General features: G+C 44.7%; 4 protein-coding genes across 5 annotated transcripts in view; 1 reads left to right on the forward strand and 3 right to left on the reverse strand.

The window, feature by feature from the left end:
• Positions 1 to 31: 31 nt before the first annotated feature.
• On the reverse strand, positions 32 to 3,769 carry akap17a (A kinase (PRKA) anchor protein 17A). Of its 2 annotated transcripts, none has more exons than XM_061287553.1 (7): positions 3,587 to 3,769; positions 2,957 to 3,304; positions 2,649 to 2,867; positions 2,327 to 2,539; positions 1,791 to 1,939; positions 1,472 to 1,712; positions 32 to 1,390 (listed from the first exon to the last, which is right to left on the reverse strand). In XM_061287553.1, the coding sequence occupies exons 2-7, from the start codon at positions 3,296 to 3,298 to the stop codon at positions 551 to 553; spliced, it is 2,004 nt and encodes a 667-aa protein (XP_061143537.1). In that variant the 5' UTR covers positions 3,299 to 3,304; positions 3,587 to 3,769; the 3' UTR covers positions 32 to 550. The 2 variants fall into 2 exon arrangements, with proteins under 2 accessions (XP_061143537.1, XP_061143538.1); XM_061287554.1 differs by lacking the exon at positions 3,587 to 3,769 and having other exon boundaries at positions 2,957 to 3,074; positions 3,140 to 3,281.
• Positions 3,770 to 4,899: 1,130 nt separating this feature from the next.
• On the reverse strand, positions 4,900 to 8,379 carry sowahca (sosondowah ankyrin repeat domain family Ca). Its single transcript, XM_061287347.1, has 4 exons — positions 7,907 to 8,379; positions 6,976 to 7,316; positions 6,526 to 6,915; positions 4,900 to 6,425 (listed from the first exon to the last, which is right to left on the reverse strand). Exons 1-4 carry the CDS (start codon positions 8,232 to 8,234, stop codon positions 5,961 to 5,963), a joined length of 1,524 nt encoding a protein of 507 aa, XP_061143331.1. The 5' UTR covers positions 8,235 to 8,379; the 3' UTR covers positions 4,900 to 5,960.
• Positions 8,380 to 8,846: 467 nt separating this feature from the next.
• septin10 (septin 10) lies at positions 8,847 to 13,053 on the forward strand. The gene is made up of 10 exons (XM_061287342.1): positions 8,847 to 9,015; positions 9,520 to 9,634; positions 9,723 to 9,918; positions 9,981 to 10,167; positions 10,837 to 10,998; positions 11,076 to 11,172; positions 11,247 to 11,415; positions 11,487 to 11,619; positions 11,710 to 11,888; positions 12,160 to 13,053. Exons 1-10 carry the CDS (start codon positions 8,986 to 8,988, stop codon positions 12,173 to 12,175), a joined length of 1,284 nt encoding a protein of 427 aa, XP_061143326.1. The 5' UTR covers positions 8,847 to 8,985; the 3' UTR covers positions 12,176 to 13,053.
• A 663-nt stretch (positions 13,054 to 13,716) lies between these two features.
• The window catches only part of LOC133160028 (E3 ubiquitin-protein ligase SH3RF3-like), a 40,570-nt gene continuing 34,407 nt past the window's right edge, over positions 13,717 to 19,879 (reverse strand). Inside the window, exons 8-10 of the mRNA XM_061287551.1 lie at positions 18,934 to 19,259; positions 16,186 to 16,547; positions 13,717 to 16,103 (exon numbers count right to left, since the gene is read on the reverse strand). Coding sequence (XP_061143535.1) covers positions 15,935 to 16,103; positions 16,186 to 16,547; positions 18,934 to 19,259 — 857 coding nt within the window. The 3' untranslated portion in view covers positions 13,717 to 15,934. The remainder of the gene's footprint in view (positions 16,104 to 16,185; positions 16,548 to 18,933; positions 19,260 to 19,879) is intronic.

Here is a 19,879-nt window from a genome sequence, read left to right on the forward strand (position 1 = left end):
AAAAAAAAAGAAATGAAATGCCTCTAAGGAATTAAAGATGTGTTCAAATTGTTTTATCCTGAGTTTTCGTGGGCTGCTTCAAAAGAGAAACCTGGAGAACATTCAGAAAGCTGACATGTTTTCAAGTGGTCAGTTCACATTTGGAGAGGAGCAGCAAAGTGGTCACAACTTCCGAAACACACTCGGTGGATTTGTCAAATATTGCCTGTTTGATATATTTTTGTGAAATGTTACAAATGTCCCATGAGGTTGCCAGTTTTTTTTGGGGGGGAGGGGGAGGTTAATTGGTAATATCACCTTAAACTGGGAATTGAACCTGTTCTTACCGTTGCAATTCAAAAAGCTAATTAAGCTAATTTCTTCTAGTCTTCATAGTCTGTTTGATTTCTTGTCCTGATGCTACGTCAGTGAATGCGGAATGGATTAGCAACTTGTGAGTGCGAACGACATACACGCTTCTCGTGCACGTCTGAAACAAACACTGCCTTCATTTGAGTCAAAAGCAAAAAAAAAAAGCGCAACTGGTTGAAATGTGAGAAGAGGCGCGCGTTCATCTTCTGGAGTGACTCCTGTCCCGACTGTAGCTGCGCCTCCTGTACTCTCGAGTGTAGCGACTCCTGCCACGGCTGCTGCTCCTGGAGTCGCCTTTGCTGTATCGCCGCTGGTGACGGTGCTTGCGGCTCTTTCCCCTACTGTAGCTCCTCCCGCTGCTGCTTCTACTCCTGTCCCGGCTGGAGCTTGTACTTCTGCTACAATGGCTGTGGCTGCGCCTCCTGTTGCGCCGCGGGGTGTGGCTCCTCCTGTGGCGGCTGGAGGTCCTACGATAGCTGCCGCTCCGGCTCCTCCTCCTGCTGGAGTGCCGCTTCCTGGAGCTGCGCTCACGGTCCTTGCTGTACTTGCTCCTCACCTCCTCTTTCTTCTTCTCCTGCTTCGTCTTCTTCACATCCTCAGCCGCCTTCCTCTCCTTTGTCCCTCTACTTTTTTCTGACATTTCCACCGGTTTGGATACTTGTTTGTCTTTACGCTCTTCTGCCTTTACTCCGTTCACCTGACCCGGGATTTGCAGGGACACGTTCTCCTTGCCAGGATGCGGGGCCTCCTCGCTCCTTGCGGCGCTACCCTGCTCCTGCGTGTCAGGAGGTCTTGTGGGCTCGCTGCTCTTCTTGAACATGTTGGAGAGCAGCTTTTCCCTCAGTTCCTTCTCCCGCCGTTGGAGGTCCAAGGCCCGTTCCTTCTCCAGCTCCACCTTGAGGAGCTCCTCCTGCTGCTTGCGCCGGCAGGCTTCTTGCTCCTGGCGACGGATCCGCTCCTCCTCCTGTTGAGCCTTCTCCCGCTTTTCCTGCTCCTCACGTTCGGCGCGCTCTTTATCTAACTGCCTCTGCTTGGCCGCCTTTGAGGGAAGAGAAGCAATTTACAAGGTTAAGAATAGAAAGACACTTTAGCGTTCAATCTAGTGTTCTTCAAGAGGTACCTTGGCTCTGGCCAGCAGCTCAGCGATGAGTCGGATGGATTCCAGATTGCGCTGAGCCAGGAGAAGCCTCCTTTCCTCCATGGCGATCTTCATCTGAAGCTTCTTTTGCTCCTCCTCCTGCTGCTTCCTCACCTTCTTGATGTTCCTCCTTTCCTCTCTCTCCTGCAGCTTCTGCTCACGCTTGCGTTGCTTCTCTTCCTTCTTGCGCTCCCGCTCCTCTTCTTCCTGCTCCTTCTGTTTCCTGGAGAAGAGCACGTTTGGGCTGGGTCAATATCTGCTGAATGAGCATTACATACAAACAGGAGGGGGGTTGTCATACCGCTCCAGCTCTTTACGTCGCTCTTCTTCTTCTTTCTCCCGCCGCTTCTGCTCCTCTCGCTGCTTTTCTAACTCCTGCAGCTTCAGCCTCTCCAGATTTCGCTTCTTCACGGCTGACTCGCCGAGATGCTTGGTGGTGTCAAATGTCACCTGGAGAGATTTCATTCATTGAGAATTCAAATTTACAAGCAAAACAAAATGGACTGTGTTTGACCACTTTATCAGTAAACAAATGCAATTCGGGATTATCACCACTCTTGTCTCTAAATACAGATTTGTGGAACAGATCTCTAATACTTTTAATTAAACCCTCCCAACACAACATGAGCAGCTTTTATTCTCATTACATTAAAAGGTCTTAAAGGAGCCCGGTGACTCTAAGATGAAACCAGCTCAATGCTTGTGGCCTCCCACACGGCTCACGTAAGAGATCGAAATGACTTGCAGTATTAATATTACTAATAGGCGCACGCTGGTCAATCAGTTCAGGATTAGGAGCAGTCTGTAATCTTTTCAAAAGAAGGGGATTAAGCGTACCTTGATGTTGCAGGCCACTGCCTTGCCATCATCTCCTTTCAGCATCAGCTTCATGCCGCGTAGCGTATCCATGGCCTTGGTGAAGCCGTCATACTCGTGATACTGCACGTAAGCTTCAAAGTTCAGATGGCCCCCGAAACTAAAAGTATTAAAGTTCTTGTCCAGCATCTCCTCCCTGTACGGGTCCAGCATTGGGATGTCCACGTTTCGCACCTGAACCAACAAATTGTTTGTTTTCATCGTTATTGAGGACATCGCAAAATAAAATGTTTAACTTTCACAGGATCATGCATAGTGGAAATAAAGTAATAAAACAGTGTACCTTGCCAAAGGCCTCAAAGACAGCAATGAGAACCTCATCACATGGCCGATCTGGCAACCCGCTTTGTTTCTGGCTGAACCAGCGGCAGGGAAGCCCTTCCAGATGAATCGTGTCGGGTCGCTCACCCGGTAGAGTCTCATTCATGTCTTTGGCATCACGAAAGAACGAGTCCCAGTCATGCCTTGTTGGGAAGTCCACTTTGTTTTCCACGGCACGAACCTTGAGAAAAAAAGTTTGAATCATCAAACTGTTTGGACCGATAGAGTAAGACGGGGACTTTTGTTTTCCAAAACAAAAGCAAAGCTCACCTTCAAAACATCAGTAAATCCACTAAGTTTGATGCTCTTCCCATCCAGGCGGCTCAATAGACTCTTAACAACAGTTTTGTTCTCCACTTCTCCCTCAAAACGAATGAAGTCCATGGTGCTTTTAGAGACCCGCAGGGTTGAAAACTGATCGGGGACCACCATCGCCTTAACTCTCTCCATTACCTCCCAGTTGGAGATGCTCTTTCCCGGCAGCTTGAGCTGAGGAAGCGTGACGCTGATGGTCATTTTAGCGATGGGCTTCAAGTACATGTTGTGCTCAGCTGAGAGGCACACCGCCTCGGTGGTGTCATGGACGATGGTGGTCATTGTGGCAGCCAGCATGAAAACCTGCAGGAGGTTTGAGAAGACTATTATTGTTAGAAAACGCAAAATAATGTTAAAAACCAAGCAACAAGCACTTGATGATAGCATTTGATAGGCCATGCCACTTTGAATATCAATTTAAGATGTTTTAAGGTCGGAAATGTTACTTCTAATTTATGGTTTAATTTTGAAGCAATTCTTTTAAACCCGTAGTAAAACTGGCTACTTGCCGTCTGCGAGGTATCTAGTAAATGCGGGTTACAAGCTACCTTGGTTAGCATAGATAATTCATTGAGTACCACTTACCCTGAAACCCGTCCGTGTAATACGTACGGAGCTCTGAAAACTTCTCTTATGACGACAAATTCAAACTGGGGCACATCTGGTAACCTCGAGGTAAAATACAATGAAATGATTTTGAGGGCAACAAACGACCCGCAGTAGCAAATGAACACAAGCTAAGCAACTTCCGCGTCATGTCAACTTTGACCCAAGAACGAACCAACGAGTACTCATGCAACACTACGTCGTTACAACAGCGCCATCAAATGGAATTCTGAGTATTACGTTTTTATTATTTTAAGAAAATAAATAATAAAAAGGCAGATAAAAATCAATTTTACGATAAAACCATCAAATATAGAATTAAGTTGTGATTAATCTCATATTATTACTTTTTTTATTGTTATCTGATTTTTGTCTGTCGCTTTATGTACTTGTGATTGACAGGTGGACCACTCTAGTGGAGTCAGATAGCCCCCAGCTCCTTGCCACCCTCAACAGGTATACAAAATGGATGGTGAATTATGCTCTTTTTTTTAGGTGGGGGTGGGGATTCAGATCACATATTGACTGTCCCAAAATTTATGACCACGTCCACAATTTTAACGATTTTGTCTGTATTTTGCAATTGTAGTATTATGCAGTATTGCACTTGAGCTGGAAGTACCAATACTTTCTTGGTGCATGTTTTGCTCCATCAACGTGGCTCACTGGACTGAATATGGCACTTGGGGACAGAATGTGAGCTAAATTGAATATGGATTAATCCAATGAGAGAGCCCCAATGGCCACCATTGCCTGAAAGGATGGCAGGGAAATTTACATAACAGGCATTACTCCATTCGCAGTGTATGTAGGTCAGTAGCTGCAGTCAGACAGCCGCTCTCTCTCTTGCATGCGCTCTCAACCAATAAGCAGTCAAACAAAAGCGGCCTAAAGCAACTCTAAACCCAGAGTGATACTTAGTATTGCACTGATCTCCCAAATTAATTTAGATGAGAAGATGGGAGAGAATATAGCAATGTATGTCCATAACAGATGTCAGGCCACACAGCTAAAGGACACAACATATGAGTTAGCATATTTAAAGCCCTGGAGAACATGACACACACATACATAATAAATTTGAGCAGGTGCGCAATGATGCTTATACAAAATTGAAAGCAGTGTTAACATAGTCAGCTGTGGCTATTGTGCAATTGCCGGACATCAGATCATCAATTATTCAGCATCACCAGACAAGTGCAGACTGTTGTCAGCTGCAGCAGCGAATGTTAACTAATCTTGGGACTTGAGTTCATCATTAAACACAAAGCAATTTGATATTGATGCTTTATTTCACATTTAAGGATGGGATGGATAGACACAAATAGGCTTTTACCCAATAGAAACTTCATAGTTTTTAGGTAAACATTGTACACTTGTAGAACAGATTTTTACTTGACAACAACATAAGGCCATATGCGTACTACAAAATACAAAAAGAATATTGTGGCAGTGGTTTAAATGTAATTATCAGGTCATTTTAATAAAGGCTCATGTACAACAGACAAGACTTCAACAAATCACATTACAATTCTAAACTCTATCCACATTTGACAAACAGCTAACAACTCCGTTTGTACATGCAACTCTCCACCAGGTTGAATTCAAATGCATTCCAAAGTATTGAATGTGACCGCGCTTGTTTGATTGCATATTTTTGAATGTGTGCTACGTTGGTTGTCAAAGGTCCCTGAACTCACCCGTGTCATATTTACTGGCATTTATTCAGCAGGTGTCAAAAGAGGCACAACATGAAACAAGTGGCAAAATGTGTCACTGTTTCCAATCATGCTTGAGATTTCGAAAAAAAACAGCTCAACAATTAATGAGCAGATTTGAGGAAGAAAGCTGTATTGCCTCTATAAAATATAAAACAGTCTGGTCATACAACAGAGTAGTGTTTAAATTATTGTGCTGAAAATCTTGACAGTGGCAAGTGCAAATGTATCAGAGCGTAGAAGTACTGTAAAACAACTGTCAATAATTAGAAAAACATATCTGTGAAAAAAACTTTGTGCAGCTATATTATGTACCAAAACACCATTTTTGACTTAAAGTGATCTTCCACCAATGTGAAATTACAAACTTCCCTCCCATTAAAAAAAAACACATTTAATGAAGCGTTCACTGTGTGTCTAAAAATAAATAAATTAGATAATGTGTAGCAAAAAAAGGTACCTAAATAAGTTAGTTAAGGTTTGAACAAAAGGAATAAAAATAAACTTCATTTCTTGGAAAAAAAAATATTTATGACTTTAAAACTTTTAAAAGGCTTGTCTATTCAAGATATTATAAAATTATAAAAATCCATGAATGGAACTCTTAATAAATAATTTGCTGCTTTTTTGCGGCTTCATCCAAACAGGCTAGAGAGCGGCCGTGTTCGCTGAGGGGTGCTGGGAAGCTCCTCTCCTCTTCCGACTTCGCCTGCGTCCCTAAAGGAGGCGCTGTGTATAATCTGCGCCCTGTGTCGCCCCCGATGCAGCCGAGCGTTCAGTCGGCCCAGGGACGACTTCCTCAACATGCCCCCCTTGGTCCTGCCATTCCCGAGCGCCTCTTCGGAGGCCCCCGATGACTGGTTGAGTAGGCGGAGCGGGTTCAGGTTTCCCTGAAGCACTTTGGGAAACCTCCAGCCACGTGTTACACCACCACCTACCACCGCGTGCTCGTTGTCGGACTCAGCCCGCGGTGGGGGGTCTACTCCTTGGTCCCGCAGGTCTGCAGGCAATGGTGCAGGAAGGTACTGGATGGCTCGCCTGCCGCTGTAATCCCTCACCTCGGGGTCCGCCTCCCAGTCGGACATCAGGACGCGCATCACCTGACCGTCCAGAACGAGCATGCATTTAGAATGCTTCAAGAAATAATAATAATAAAACTCGACGCACATTTTTAGTATCACACGATAAGCTGCAGCTTACCTGAATGTGTCCATGTATAGCTGCCAGGTGGAGTGGCGTGTACCCGGCACCGGACCTCACATTGACGTTCACGTGGACGCCGTTGTCCTTGGCGAAATTCAGCAGCTGGGAGAGCAGCTCGGCCTTGCCCTGCTTGGCAGCCCAGTGAAGGCACGTGAAGCCCGTGACAAAGTCTTTCTTGGCTACCAGGCCGGCCTCCATAGCCAGGAGAGGGTGAAGGCTCTCCCACAGGCAGTCCGAGGCACACAGCATCCACTCGTGCTCCATCGGGTCCAGCGCCACCGAGGTGCAGTCCTCGTCGGTGGCCGAGGAGAGGAGAGACGCCGAGTCGCCGTCGCTCCTCATGGAGTCTCGAAGCCGTGGACCTCGATTTATGAGAGATCGGCGAACCTGTGCAGGGGATTTTTTTTTTAGATTACCAAGCACACCACACCTTCATCGTAGGCTCACCTGAGGAGAACAATTCATCATCAGCTCAATGAAGTTCCTGCGGCTCCCTTTGGGTGTGTTGAAATCAAGAGTGTACTCCAGGCCTTCCACCGTGTTGTCCTCAGACAGGCAGCTGGTCAGCAATGCCCGTTGGGACCCTTTGGACACCCTGCGGGCCGCTCGGACCTGATGATGGCTTTGGGAGCTGGCGGGATGGTCTTGATTCGGCACCCCGATCACCGGAGCCGACTCGCGTCTTCTCCTCTCTCTAAGCTTGACCTCGCTGGTTTCGTAAATAGTATTGGACTGAGCGGGTTCAGACTGCTTGACATCCATACTGCAGGATGGTGGACTAGAAACTCCTATGAGAACATATAATAAACATTTTTTTATGTCATTTGGAGGGAATGTGAACATCACAAAGAAGATTGGGGCCACACATAATTTACTTTGTTGCCAAAGCCACAAAGCTCATGTTTTTTTTCTGTACGAGGCCTTCAGGGTAAAAGGTTTGGACACCCACGCGCTAACTCTCAAGACTCCTATTCCAGGCAGTTTTGCTTACCTTAACATTTACTTCCTATTGGCCTTTAAAAACAATGCACAAATAATGCTTGTACATTTTTTTTATAATGCTTAGAAATACAAACAAAACAAATATTAACTTTGATCGCTGTGCATTTTTAGACTTCAGCCGAACAGGACAGAAACAAATAAACGGTAAAGCAATACAACGCTAGCATTAAGCTTTCAGGGGGTGGGAAAAAAAGGACCAGATGGGCTCCGGGGAGTAAACCCTACTTGCACGTTGTGCTGGATAATAAAACCAGCAATTAAACGCTATTAAACACAAAAGGTATAAATCAATGTGTTTATTTCCAAACAAACAAAAAGAAAAGGTGACGTTGTTAGTAGACCACAGCCGAGCCAATGCAGTTTGATCAAGACTCACCTGCTTGCTGTTTGTTGTCAGAGTCGCCACTGACGAGATTGTTGTTGCTTGGTGTTTGGTGCACGTTACCGTCTCTATCCAAGCGCGTTACAGAGCGCGCGCTACAATCCTCATTCAAACGCACATATTGCACTCCGCTTTCCACTTCCACGACACCGAGAGTGTCCACGGCGCGCCTCAAAGCCTCCTCGCCCTTTAACGGGTCACTTCCAGTACCCCACCTCGCCGCGAAGTGATCGATCAGCTCCATCTGTTGGACTCGCCCTCCTCGCTCCATTAGGAACTCCTGCACGGCTTCAACCGTGCACGGGGACGCCATCATTATCATTATCTAACCAAATCAATTAATTACACGGCAGCAAAACGTTTGGAAATTAGTTCGTCGTCATTTTGCGGTCGTTGACAGCCGATGACAGCATCTTCACTGGGCCTCCTCCTTTCCTCCATCATTGGCTGATCAGTTTCAAGACATGACCGCCAGGGGACGCACACCACTATTAACCCCTCTCGTCATCGTGTTACATTACAGTGCTGCACGTAAATTCCAACAGTACTGGAAATTTTAACCTCATGCTGTCGAACCTGAGTGAAGCGATTTCATGTATGACATTTTATTTTTACTATAAATTCACATAATGTGAACGCATTAGAACTACATGAAACATACTTCAATTGCCGGTTTTGTTGGTCGATTGGGTAGACAAATTTACCACACTTTAAACACAGTGAAAGCGGCACATTTTAGGACTGTACCAATATGAAAAGAAAGGGGATTCTTGTAAGAATGGGGTTGCTAAAGCAATATATCGAACATATTAATCTTCTTAATTTTTATTTTGGAAAAATTGTATGATTTAAATTGAAAATGTAAAGTGTATCTCCTGTTATATGATATTTTAAGTAGATTCACAAAGTACCAGTTGCCACATAAGCCTGTCTTCTTTTACTTGGTCCAGTCTGTCCGTGGTGAGACGGTCCCATTCAGGAGGATTCTTTAGGGGGCGAAAGAAAATCGGACTTTTAATAAGTTTGATTGATTGTCTCGCATCTGCGGGAAATCCTACATTTAATCGAAAACTATGGCTTCTTCCGATGTTGCTCCGCAACTGGTTTGTATTGATCTCTGTTATATCGCTCTTAACAATCCTAGTCGAGCAGGGAGTGTCTGAGGCTACAATGAAGTTAGCCAGCCTGTCAACTAGCACAACTTTTCTCTTTGACAAATGAAGGAACGCTCCCGTTGAATCACAACGTAACTTAACAACAAAAGTCAAAATACGTGCATGTAATTCATGTATTACGTGTTCACGCCAAGATTAACCAATAAAATGGTTTACCGGAGGGGCGTTAGCTGGTTGAAAGAAGCAATCACGTCATCCAACTGGCTGAGTGACTGCTGTGAATTTTGGGAGACGTTGGTATTCAATTGCACTGTGTCAAGAAAACTTCAAATATTTAATGATCGCCCCCAACAATATAGTCAGAATACACATTGGTACTGTAGTAGATTATTACATTGTTATTACATAGTAACAGACAGGCATGTTTCAATCTGAATGCATGGTATTGTGTAAGATTATAACGAAATGACTAAAACGTGTTGTGATGTTTAGGATAAGGGAGTGCGGCCTCTCTCTCTAGCAGGCCACGTGGGTTTTGATAGCCTCCCAGACCAGTTGGTCAACAAGTCCACCGATCAGGGGTTCTGCTTCAACATCCTCTGCATCGGTATGCTGTCAAATCAAAACAAAGCACTACGATTAATATTATCGTTATAAAGGTTTTGGTTGTCAGTAGATTTTCTGTGTGTCTTCAGGTGAAACCGGTATCGGCAAGTCCACCCTGATGGACACTCTGTTCAGCACCAACTTTGAAAACTTTGAGTCGTCCCACTTTGAGCCTCAGGTGAAGCTGCGGGCTCAAACCTACGACCTGCAAGAGAGTAACGTGCGACTGCGCCTCACCGTGGTCAACACGGTGGGATTCGGAGACCAAATGAATAAACAAGAGAGGTCAGTGCGAGCGAGCGTGGGATTCGTGTGCAGCCATCGCTAACTGACCATCTGTCTTGTAGCTATCAGCCGGTGGTGGATTACATCGACAGGCAGTTTGAGAGTTACCTGCAGGAAGAGCTGAAAATCAGGCGCTCGCTTTTCAACTATCACGACTCGCGGGTGCACGCCTGTTTGTACTTCATCTCCCCCTCGGGACACTCTCTCAAGTCCCTGGATCTGGTCACCATGAAGAAACTGGATAGCAAGGTAGGAAGGCAGTACCTGATTGTATAAAATAATCACTGCTGGTTTTAGTGTTAGTGGAGTGGCAGCAGAGATGCTTTGATCAACAAATTGAATTGCTGCTCTCCGAACCGCATTCAAATCATGAGGTGATGAAAGAGTTGCAAATAATGACTACGGCGGTGCTAGCAACCTTTCCCATGCTCTCTTGTGTGTCACTGTCGGGAAGTGCCAGCAAGCCGTGATTTGCGTGTGAAAAGAGTCACACACACCAAAAAGCGGTGGAATGTCACCACACACGCTCACACACTCGAGTTGTCCTTTTGTGTCACTGTACAGACAGACAGGCGGAGAAAGAGACATTTGTGTTTTTTTGTGCTCTGCCATCACTTGATTGTTTTGTTTGTGTGTCTGACCCTGAAGCTCGAGCAGAAAAAACATTCTTGTTGACAAAATCACTCGGTCAGGAATGTGGGGTGGCTCAGACAGCAGAGTGAGCTGCTGATCCACAAATAACATCGGGAGACATTTTTCATGTGCTTGCATGCTTGGCCAAGTTTCCTCTCTTATTGAGTCTGCCTCTTTAACGGAATATTAAGCAACTTCTGACACTCAAGTGTTGACCTCATCATTGACGTTACTTGAACGGTACCAAAAAAGACACACTGTTAAGTTTTGTTCTGCAACGTTTAGGTCAACATCATCCCCGTCATCGCCAAAGCGGACACAATCAGCAAGAGCGAGCTGCACAAGTTCAAGATCAAGATCATGAGCGAGCTGGTGAGCAATGGCGTCCAGATCTATCAGTTCCCCTTGGACGACGAGGCCGTTGCCAAGGTCAACACGGCCATGAACGTAAGCGTCCTCCTCTTCGCCGGTGTCCACGCAAGCTCTGTGGTTTGTTTCTGTAATTTTTCTTTTCTGTTTTTCAGGGCCATCTGCCTTTTGCCGTGGTGGGCAGCACGGAAGAAGTGGCCGTGGGCAACAAGATGGTGAAGGCTCGTCAGTACCCCTGGGGGATTGTCCAAGGTCGGTTTGTGGATGAGCGACATTGGGCATGCTGAAGTGTCTGACATTGTCTGCTCTCCATCCCATAATACCAGTGGAGAACGAGAGCCACTGCGACTTTGTGAAGCTCCGTGAGATGCTGATTTGCGTCAACATGGAGGACCTGAGGGAGCAGACGCACACGCGCCACTACGAGCTGTACAGACGCTGCAAGCTGGAGGAGATGGGCTTCAAGGACACCGACCCCGAGTGCAAGCCCGTCAGGTGACCGCCGTCGCAGCTGGGTGCGGGGGTTCTTAATAAATCGACGGATGTCTCAACGCCTGCTCGTGCAGTCTGCAGCAGACCTACGAGGCCAAGCGTCAGGAGTTCCTGGTGGAGCTGCAGAGGAGAGAGGATGAGATGAGGCAGATGTTTGTGCAGAGGGTCAAGGAGAAGGAGGCGGAGCTTAAGGATGCAGAGAGAGAGGTTAGAGACAGTCATCCTTGAATGAGAAAACAAATCCATTGAGAAGAGATATTTTTCACCGTCCACCTGTTTTCCCTTTTCACCTTTTAGTTGCAGAGCCGCTTTGAGCAGCTGAAGCGGCTCCACGCCGAGGAGAAGTCGGCATTGGAGGAGAAACGGCGCATGCTGGAGGAAGACCAGAGCTCCTTTGGCAAGAGACGTGCCGCCGCTCAGCTGCTGCAGGCCCAAAGCTTCACCGCCAACGGCAAGAAGGATAAAGACCGCAAGAAGTAAGGAAAACTTACTTCCCCCTTTTTTTCCATTTTGTTTTTGGTGGCTTCTGAAATTCCACAGTATGCCACAAGAGGGCAGCAGAAATCCGGTTTTAGTAACATATCTGTGCATGTCTCCAAATCGTGTTCAAGCTGAAAACCCTTATTGACCTCTTTTTCCCCAAATCCACACTTGCTCAAATGATTCAATTTAATTTTTTTTCACGAGATGTATTTCTGCATAACTGATTTTCACCACACATTTAATTTCTTTCCTCCTCCCAACCAGTTCTGGGTTCATGTGAAACAATCGGGATTTGAACTCCAGTCTGACCAACATCATTCCCAAAATCCTTTGTGGCCAGTCTTGAACACTAATCCGAAGTCTCCCATCAGCATCAGCACCACCGCCAGCAACACACAAGTGTGTTTTATGTGCCAAAGTTAAGACAATACGTTTTGCTTTTTCCTTTGAAATAATGTGTTTTTTTTTTTTTTTTTTTTGTACGTATTCTCTATGATACCTCCTTTGTTGTTTTTAAGCTTGCTGTGGTTTTAGAGGCTGGCTTGTTTATGTGTTGGGGTTAATAATGGACCTATAATGATTTTAATGGTACATTCATGTCTCTGATCTTGTAATCTGGTCACCAGCAAAGTGGATGCTGAGAACAAAGCAGCATCTTTTTTTCATTCTATGGACACCTTTGATCATTCAGTTTCATTCATACTTAAAAATGTATCTGTCATTCTTTGATTTGGATAATTTATTATTAACCCTTTGAGAGTGTTTGTGAAAGCAAGCAAGGCTTCAACAAGTTTTAACTTACAACAAAGTTGTGTTTACTTCTTTGAGTTGGTTACAGCATATTTACATACACTAAACTAGACAGAATGTTTTGTTTCGCTTGCTTTCTCGTTTCTGCTGACACGTGCGCAACAACGCTGAGTCGTCGGAAAATAAACGAGACGCAAGATAAGAGGCAACAATATCGTACTTTGATGCACTCGTGTATGGGACGAAACGTCGTGACACTTTACACTCCACATGTTCCACGTGCCTTATGTGTGTCCAGCCTTCAGTAGGATAAAAAAAACACGCAGCAAAACACACCGATGCCTAACGGGGGGAACCTTTTTATATTTGTACTACACTCGTATTTATGAAATAAACAGTGTTACTCGGGAGGCTTGTTCTTTATTTTTCTCTCTGTCTGTTTTAGTTTCGACACTATTATTGTTCGGCTGTACAGAAGAAGTATTTGGGAATTTTAGTCTGGTTTACTTTGTTACGCAATACTTAAATCTTGCACTTAAATACTCCATATATAGATTAAAATAAAACGAATACAAATTTAATTAAAAATGAAGAAACTCATTAAAACTAATAAAATATAAACTGACAAAAAAAATAAAAAATCACTATAACAGACACGAATTGGAAAGACAGTGTGATGCAATCGAAACATTCAATTGAAGGATGCAGCTTTGCTTTATAAGACCAGTTAAGACTGCCGCGCTTTTAAAAAAGATGCAGGAGGAGACACATCCTCCCCGCCGTGTCTCACCGGGTATGGCGTCAAGTGTGAGGATGAGGATGGATTGCCCGCAGGAGGCCACAGCATCTCTCCGAAGGAGGCACCTTCACCTCCCAGCGTGGGGTAAAGCTCTTGGCTGGGAGCGGGTGTTGCGGGCGTTCCCATCCGTGGCTTCCCACAAAACTTTCTTAAAAGATCTTAAAAGAAAATCGTACACGCAGGCCTTTTTTGCTCGTCACTCTAAATGGTAATGAGGCTTGGAAATGGCCTGGAAGTTAATGGGGGAGGAGAAAGGAGAAGGAGACTGAGGGGAAAGAGCAAGTTTATCTTTATTGAATATCCGTCAGGTCAACCCGGCTTGTCTTTGACTGCGGGCTCAGCGGATGTAGCATTAGGCACACCGACTCCAAATAAGAAAGACATTTTTTTTTTTTAAATCAAAGGCATTTATTGCGAAAAATGCACTTGACATGAAAAAAAAAAACTAATCAACCACGGGTCATCAGTACAAGACGATGCATCATGATCACATGGTAGTGCGCGCTGAGTACGGCCAGCGCAGAGCATGACTTCAATGGCACCAAAGGCCTATAAATATTCTGCACAATATAGAATTAGATAGACATTTTTTCTTTTTTTTTGAAAGAGACCTGACTCAGTCCTGATAAGCGTCCACGGCGCCTTTTTTTCCCCCTCCATGTGCTACATACCGAGGCCTCCCCTGAAATATACTCGTTCTCTCACACAAACACACACAATCGTCTCCCATCGAGAAATGATTTCACACTCTGTGCTTTATTTCCACATGTTGACATTGTTTGGGGAAATTTATGAATTCATCCCCTCTTCAACTTTGACCTTAATCTACTTTGCAGTTGGACCAGATGCACGGGATTACCCACAATGAACCTCTCTCACCATCGGGAGCTTGCAATTTTTTCAACAATTTGACATGCTTGGAAAAGTAAAAACATTTTGTTTTTGCGATATGAGTGTTCAAATTGGTGCAATATTTTTTTATATCTTCTGCAACAATTTCATGGGGGGGGGGGGGGGCATGTTCAGCCAACCAATAAGCGTCAACTAGGGCAAAAAAATTTGCCTCGCTCACACTTTCCACTCGCATCCCTTTGAGGATATTTATGCACATTTCGATTTTGACTGTTTGCTGTGAGTGGAAGCTCAACCCAAGAAGTCACAAACATACACACACTCACACACACACCCTCAAGTTTGGCTGTGCTTCTATCTCAGTGGGGAAAAGGTAGATAGTGTGACAGATGTAAACTAGCTTGGACCGACTCTCAGGACGTAAAAATTCATAAAGCAGACTGTACACTCACTGAAGCAAACCTTGTACAAAAATATCAACAAGTTCCAAGTTGCTGTCAAAGATTTGGCAGTTGGAGAATGAAAAGCTTCTGTTCACCACTTTGGAGTTTTTGCGACTCCTCGTCAACGACTTGACGTTTTTTCACATGGCTGTGCTGCTCTTTAAGCTGTTTTTTTTATTTTGTTGAGAAAACAAAAAAGCTGGTTTGAAGCTAGATATTTGTTACGGCTGATGATGGTAATCACATGGAGTGCAGTTCGGCTGTCGGAAATGTCACCAAGTGCAATCTTATCTCTTCCTTTTGTCGAACACAAAAAAAACGATTTCAACAATACAAATGAATCATCCCAAGAGTTTGTATATCTTTTTTTTTACATTCATCAAGCCATTTTTCCCTCACATGAAGCCACTGTGTGCATGGGGGAAACATTAAATAGAACAATAGCAAGATTTCAGATTCAATAAATATTTAAAAAATCAATGCTGAAATTACTTGTTGCACCTTTGCAGTTTTTTTTTTTTTTTTAATACAAACAAATCCAGTGACAGATCACAGCTTGGGACAACACAAATATCAATCTGAACATTAAGAAAAAGAAAAAATTAAGAGAGTCAAACAATGCTACACGCATTTGTATAGAGGTGTAGCGATTAATCGATAAATCGACAAGTAATTGATTATCAAAGTAATCCAACTATTTGTAAATTGATTAATCGTTCAGCCACTTGGTTGAATTTTAATTCATCAACAAATATCGAGTTTAAAAAAAGTAAAATGTGCTTATTGCCACAAACACAATGAACCTGGTTTGGATCTTTGCAAAGAAAGAACGCACCAGAGAGGAGGTCTGAGGTCGCAGTTTGAAGCTTGTGCTGGTGGACGACACCTGGGAAGCTTTTCTTTGTGTGCTCTTCGAGTGTGTGCGAGCTTTTATCTATGTGCGGATCTTCAGTAGTCATAGAGGACGGGAAACTGTGGCCTCCCTTTTTCCTGTGCTGCTGGATCGAGAAGGACTTTTGAAGATGTTTTGTGCTACTGTCTTTTGTTTTGATTCTGAAAAAAAGAAAGTCCACAGGGAGAATTTTACCGCTGACACTTGAATTTCTGTGATTTTCTTTTTTTTTTGAAGGTTAACAGCTCCTTAAGGCAGATTGGAAAGCCCAATATCAAGCCAAGTGATCTTGTGTGTCTTTTTTTAAAAGCTCTCCACAAAGCTTCCAGGAAACAGGCCGGTCTGTCCCGTCCTTTGCAGGGTGCCTTTGTACCAGCCGTCGTCTCGTTTTTTGTGGACGAACACCACGTCTCCTTCCCGAAGCTCGATCTCCGCCTCGGACTGGGGCGGGTAAGGAACTACCACTCGGTACCTGGCCGACACATGAAGATGAGAATGAAGTCAGCTGATAGAAGTGATTTTCTACATCTTTATCCAGTGGTTCTGAAACCCACCTTTCCCTGGACAGGGGCTTGGGTTCGGGTCGGAGTACCATGAGAACGCTGCTGGCTCGCGTCGGAGGGGGCGACATTGGAAAGTTTGTATCCAAGGAGCCCGATTTTCTGTGCAGAGGTTCCAACCCCACGGCCCCGGCCATGTCGATCTCGACGGGGCAGGAGCCGGCCCGCCCCTGAGAGACCATAGGACACGATCCGGAGCGGGCGTGGTGGTGATGGTGGGGGTGGTGAGGGTGGTGGATGAGGTCAGTGGACGACGAGGGATCGTGGGTGGGTGGGGAGGTAGGAGGTGAGCGTGGTTTCTTTTTGGCCGCCGCCCCTGACAGGAGCTTCAACAAACCTCCAGCTTTTCTTTCCTTCTGATGGGAGGAAGTCAGGGAGGAGCAAGAGAGCAGATACGATTACTTTTTTTTTTCTATAATTAATTATTTTCGTCATATATTCATCAGTAAAAATAATTTAAAAAATAAAATTCCGCACGGTATGTGTGTCATCACTTGTTTTTTTCAATGGACTTGTCAATGATTTTTTGTCACAAACTTGCTGTTCTTCTACAAACCGCACGGTGGCGGTATACACCCATTGCCGCTAATGTCAAAGCAGCATGTGGCATTTATCATTTACACAAAATATAATTTTACACTTGAAACTCAGTCTCACGGGGGGGGGAGAGTTTGATTTATCCATCCATAAGGTCATGTGACAAATCGTAGTAGAAGGTAACCTGCGAGAATCCGCCGCTGAAGATGCCAGCCCAACCTGCCCGCCCAACCTGCCCGCCCATCAACCTAAATTACTGAACCCTTTGCTCACCCACGCGCAACACTCTCAGTATGCGTTTACAGTAACTTATCCGAAAAGATGAATACAAAGGCTGACAGATCAAACGGCTCAAGGTAACCGCTTGAATGTTTCTTCAAGTACGGAAGACGAGCAAAACACTTGAAACACGGAAACCATTGGGTCATTTTCGTCGAAGGCCATTTTGGGGTCATGATGACTGCAGAGACATAAATACACGATTGCCTCATCACCTGTTTACAATGACGTTAGAAATTGCTATGTGTTGAAATAAGTCAGCAATGAAGATAGATTGGAAAATTATTGTGGCTTTAGGAATAAAAAAAAGATTGGGAAAAAGTGAAGACTAGGCACTTTTTGTCAATAGTATTTTGAAAGAAACATTAAGTAGAGACACATGATTTGCTTTAGTGGTCCGCCGCTGGTCATAATTGGGGAAGATACACTTACTGCTTTTAATCAAAAGTTTTCTTCTGGCTTCCTGATGTTCATGTGTATTTTGTGTGCCTGTTTATCGTCTGCCAGACGTGATCAGATGCGCTTCATCATTTCCCGTAGATTCAGTTAGACTGGAGCAGTCAGCCTCTGCTGCGTCATGGCCAGATTGGCCGCTCAGAGCAACAAAAGGTATCAAGTGTGATGATGAGGTACAGCGTGATAATGTGATTTGGAACAGGAGGTGGCAATCCAATTGTTGTGGAATAAAACGTGCCATGCCCCAACAAATCTGAAGCTACACCAGCAGCTGACACATTGAACCTAAGACTTAGTTGATAAGCTTCTAACAAACGAGAGACGGCCCAGCTCAATTGGACGAACACATAAATAGAATAAAAATCAAATCTCTAGCCGTGACAGGAGAGGATTCATTAATATCTGAGCCTCATAAAAAAAACAAGAGCGGTCTTTGAGTGGGATGGTGTAAACAAGCCTGCTGTTCCACTATGGCGGAGCTGTTTGTCAGCTCGCCATGTAGTTAGATGAGCTGTCCAACGCAGCCAAGCCAGCAGCAAAAACAAAAGGAACCGAGACAGATGCGAAGCTTAGCTCCGCCATCATTCAACGCGAGTATGTCCCGATTTGACACCCCACCCGAGTTTCCGTGCGGCAGACGAGGCGGCATCCGAGACGGAGTTCAATATGAGTGCCATTAGGTGCTTTTACTGAAGCAGGTACAACAATCTTCATTTCCAATGCGTTCTTAAAGCATAAATGATTCAATAATGAGCTGTGATACTTTTGCTGGAGGGCTACAGCGTGGGCCAATTGAAAAACTATTACATTTGAAGAACGCTCTACTTAACAAGCAACTTCTTTTATTTTTGTACGTAAGCTGGCAAAGGTTGTTTTTAAGTTTGGCTTGTTTGAACAATATGGCTGCCTTGTTGAGGTGAAATACATTTAGCCATCATTTATTGAGCTTAAAATGGACACCGGGAGGTAAATACAAATAAGCATTGACACTCGTAAATTAGAAACATACACACACGGTACAGTGAGGCCTGACAATGACCCAAAACACACAACACATCCATCCAGCCAAACCCGAGGAAAGGAATTGAGCTCTTTTTAAGGTATAGCGTCCAATCAGTGCAGCTGATGGCACTACTAACATCAATTTACTAATTTGGACGCTTTTTCCAGCACTGATTGGACGGCCAACACATCACAAAAAAAAAGAGACAATTACCGTATTGGCCCGAGTATAAGACGACCCTGATTATAAAACGACTCCCTCTTTTTCAAGACTCAAGTTTGAAAAAAGACTTTTTGAACACCAAATTAATTTTTATACAGAAAATAATTGCAATTACGCTTTGGCCTGGGGAGTTAAGCTCAGCATTCGTTTTAAAGTTTTATTTCAATGCAAAAAAAACACCGTCTTATATTCAGGGCAATACGGTAATGGCCAAACGATATCATGAGGGAAACAAAAACACTCACCTTCTCAGTTTTGGGGGCGAGAGCGCACTGCGTGGGTGCGTGAGAGGGGCCCGGGGATGGCGGCTGCAGGGGGCTTGCCGATTCCCCATTGAGTAGCATTGCTGACACGTTGGGCGGAGTGAGGCAGGACAAAGGAGACGACAGGGGCAGGTGCGGCCGTGAAGCGGGAGACGACAGGGGCGAAGGCCCCAAACTGGAGCCTGGAGACGTCATGGAGAGCGGGCGACCTGATTGGCCGGTGCAACGTGAAGGGGAGGAGCTCTGAGAGCGTAGAGAAGATATCGCCACGACGGGGCGCTCCGGACTTCCAGCGGGAGAACTATGAACTAAGACACAAATATATTTTCTGAATTAATCTAAGCGAGAGGACCTTTTCCTGACAGCAGGTAGCCATTAGTCCTCATTAATTTTGGAAGGGAACATTTATCTCCGTATTTCACTTCTTTATAGACACTCAGAAATAACACGCTTCATAAAACCCGGGTTCCAAAGTTATTAGCACGATTGTCTCGCGGCAATATTGACAGTACGTTCTTCATATTTTTCAACACTTCAAGGCGAATTTGACACTAAACACAGTAGGCAACCTTTTGGAGAGAAATGAATAATGGGGACAAAAAAATGGGCAACAAGTTCCCAGGCAGTAAGCAGCTGTTTTAAAACTAATCTCACAGACCAGAAAAAAAAAAAAAAACCTCACAACACGCATGCAGTTTCCAGCCACCTGCTGCATAACACTGCCAAAGTGGCTTGCTGCTGCTTTGTAATGTTGTCCAGATGTGTGTGCGAATGTGTGTGTGTGTGTGTGTGTGTGTGCGCGCGTGTGTGTGGATGACACAGCCAGAGACCGAGAGAAAAAGCAAGAGGCAAAAGGCTCTGTCATTACGCCTACATCGAACACAAAAACAAAGTGATGTCATTCGGCAGTGCGTTTCTTTGTGCGGCC

The sequence above is a fragment of the Syngnathus typhle genome, linkage group LG9, assembly GCF_033458585.1.
Source record: "Syngnathus typhle isolate RoL2023-S1 ecotype Sweden linkage group LG9, RoL_Styp_1.0, whole genome shotgun sequence".
In the NCBI taxonomy this organism is placed as follows: domain Eukaryota; kingdom Metazoa; phylum Chordata; class Actinopteri; order Syngnathiformes; family Syngnathidae; genus Syngnathus; species Syngnathus typhle.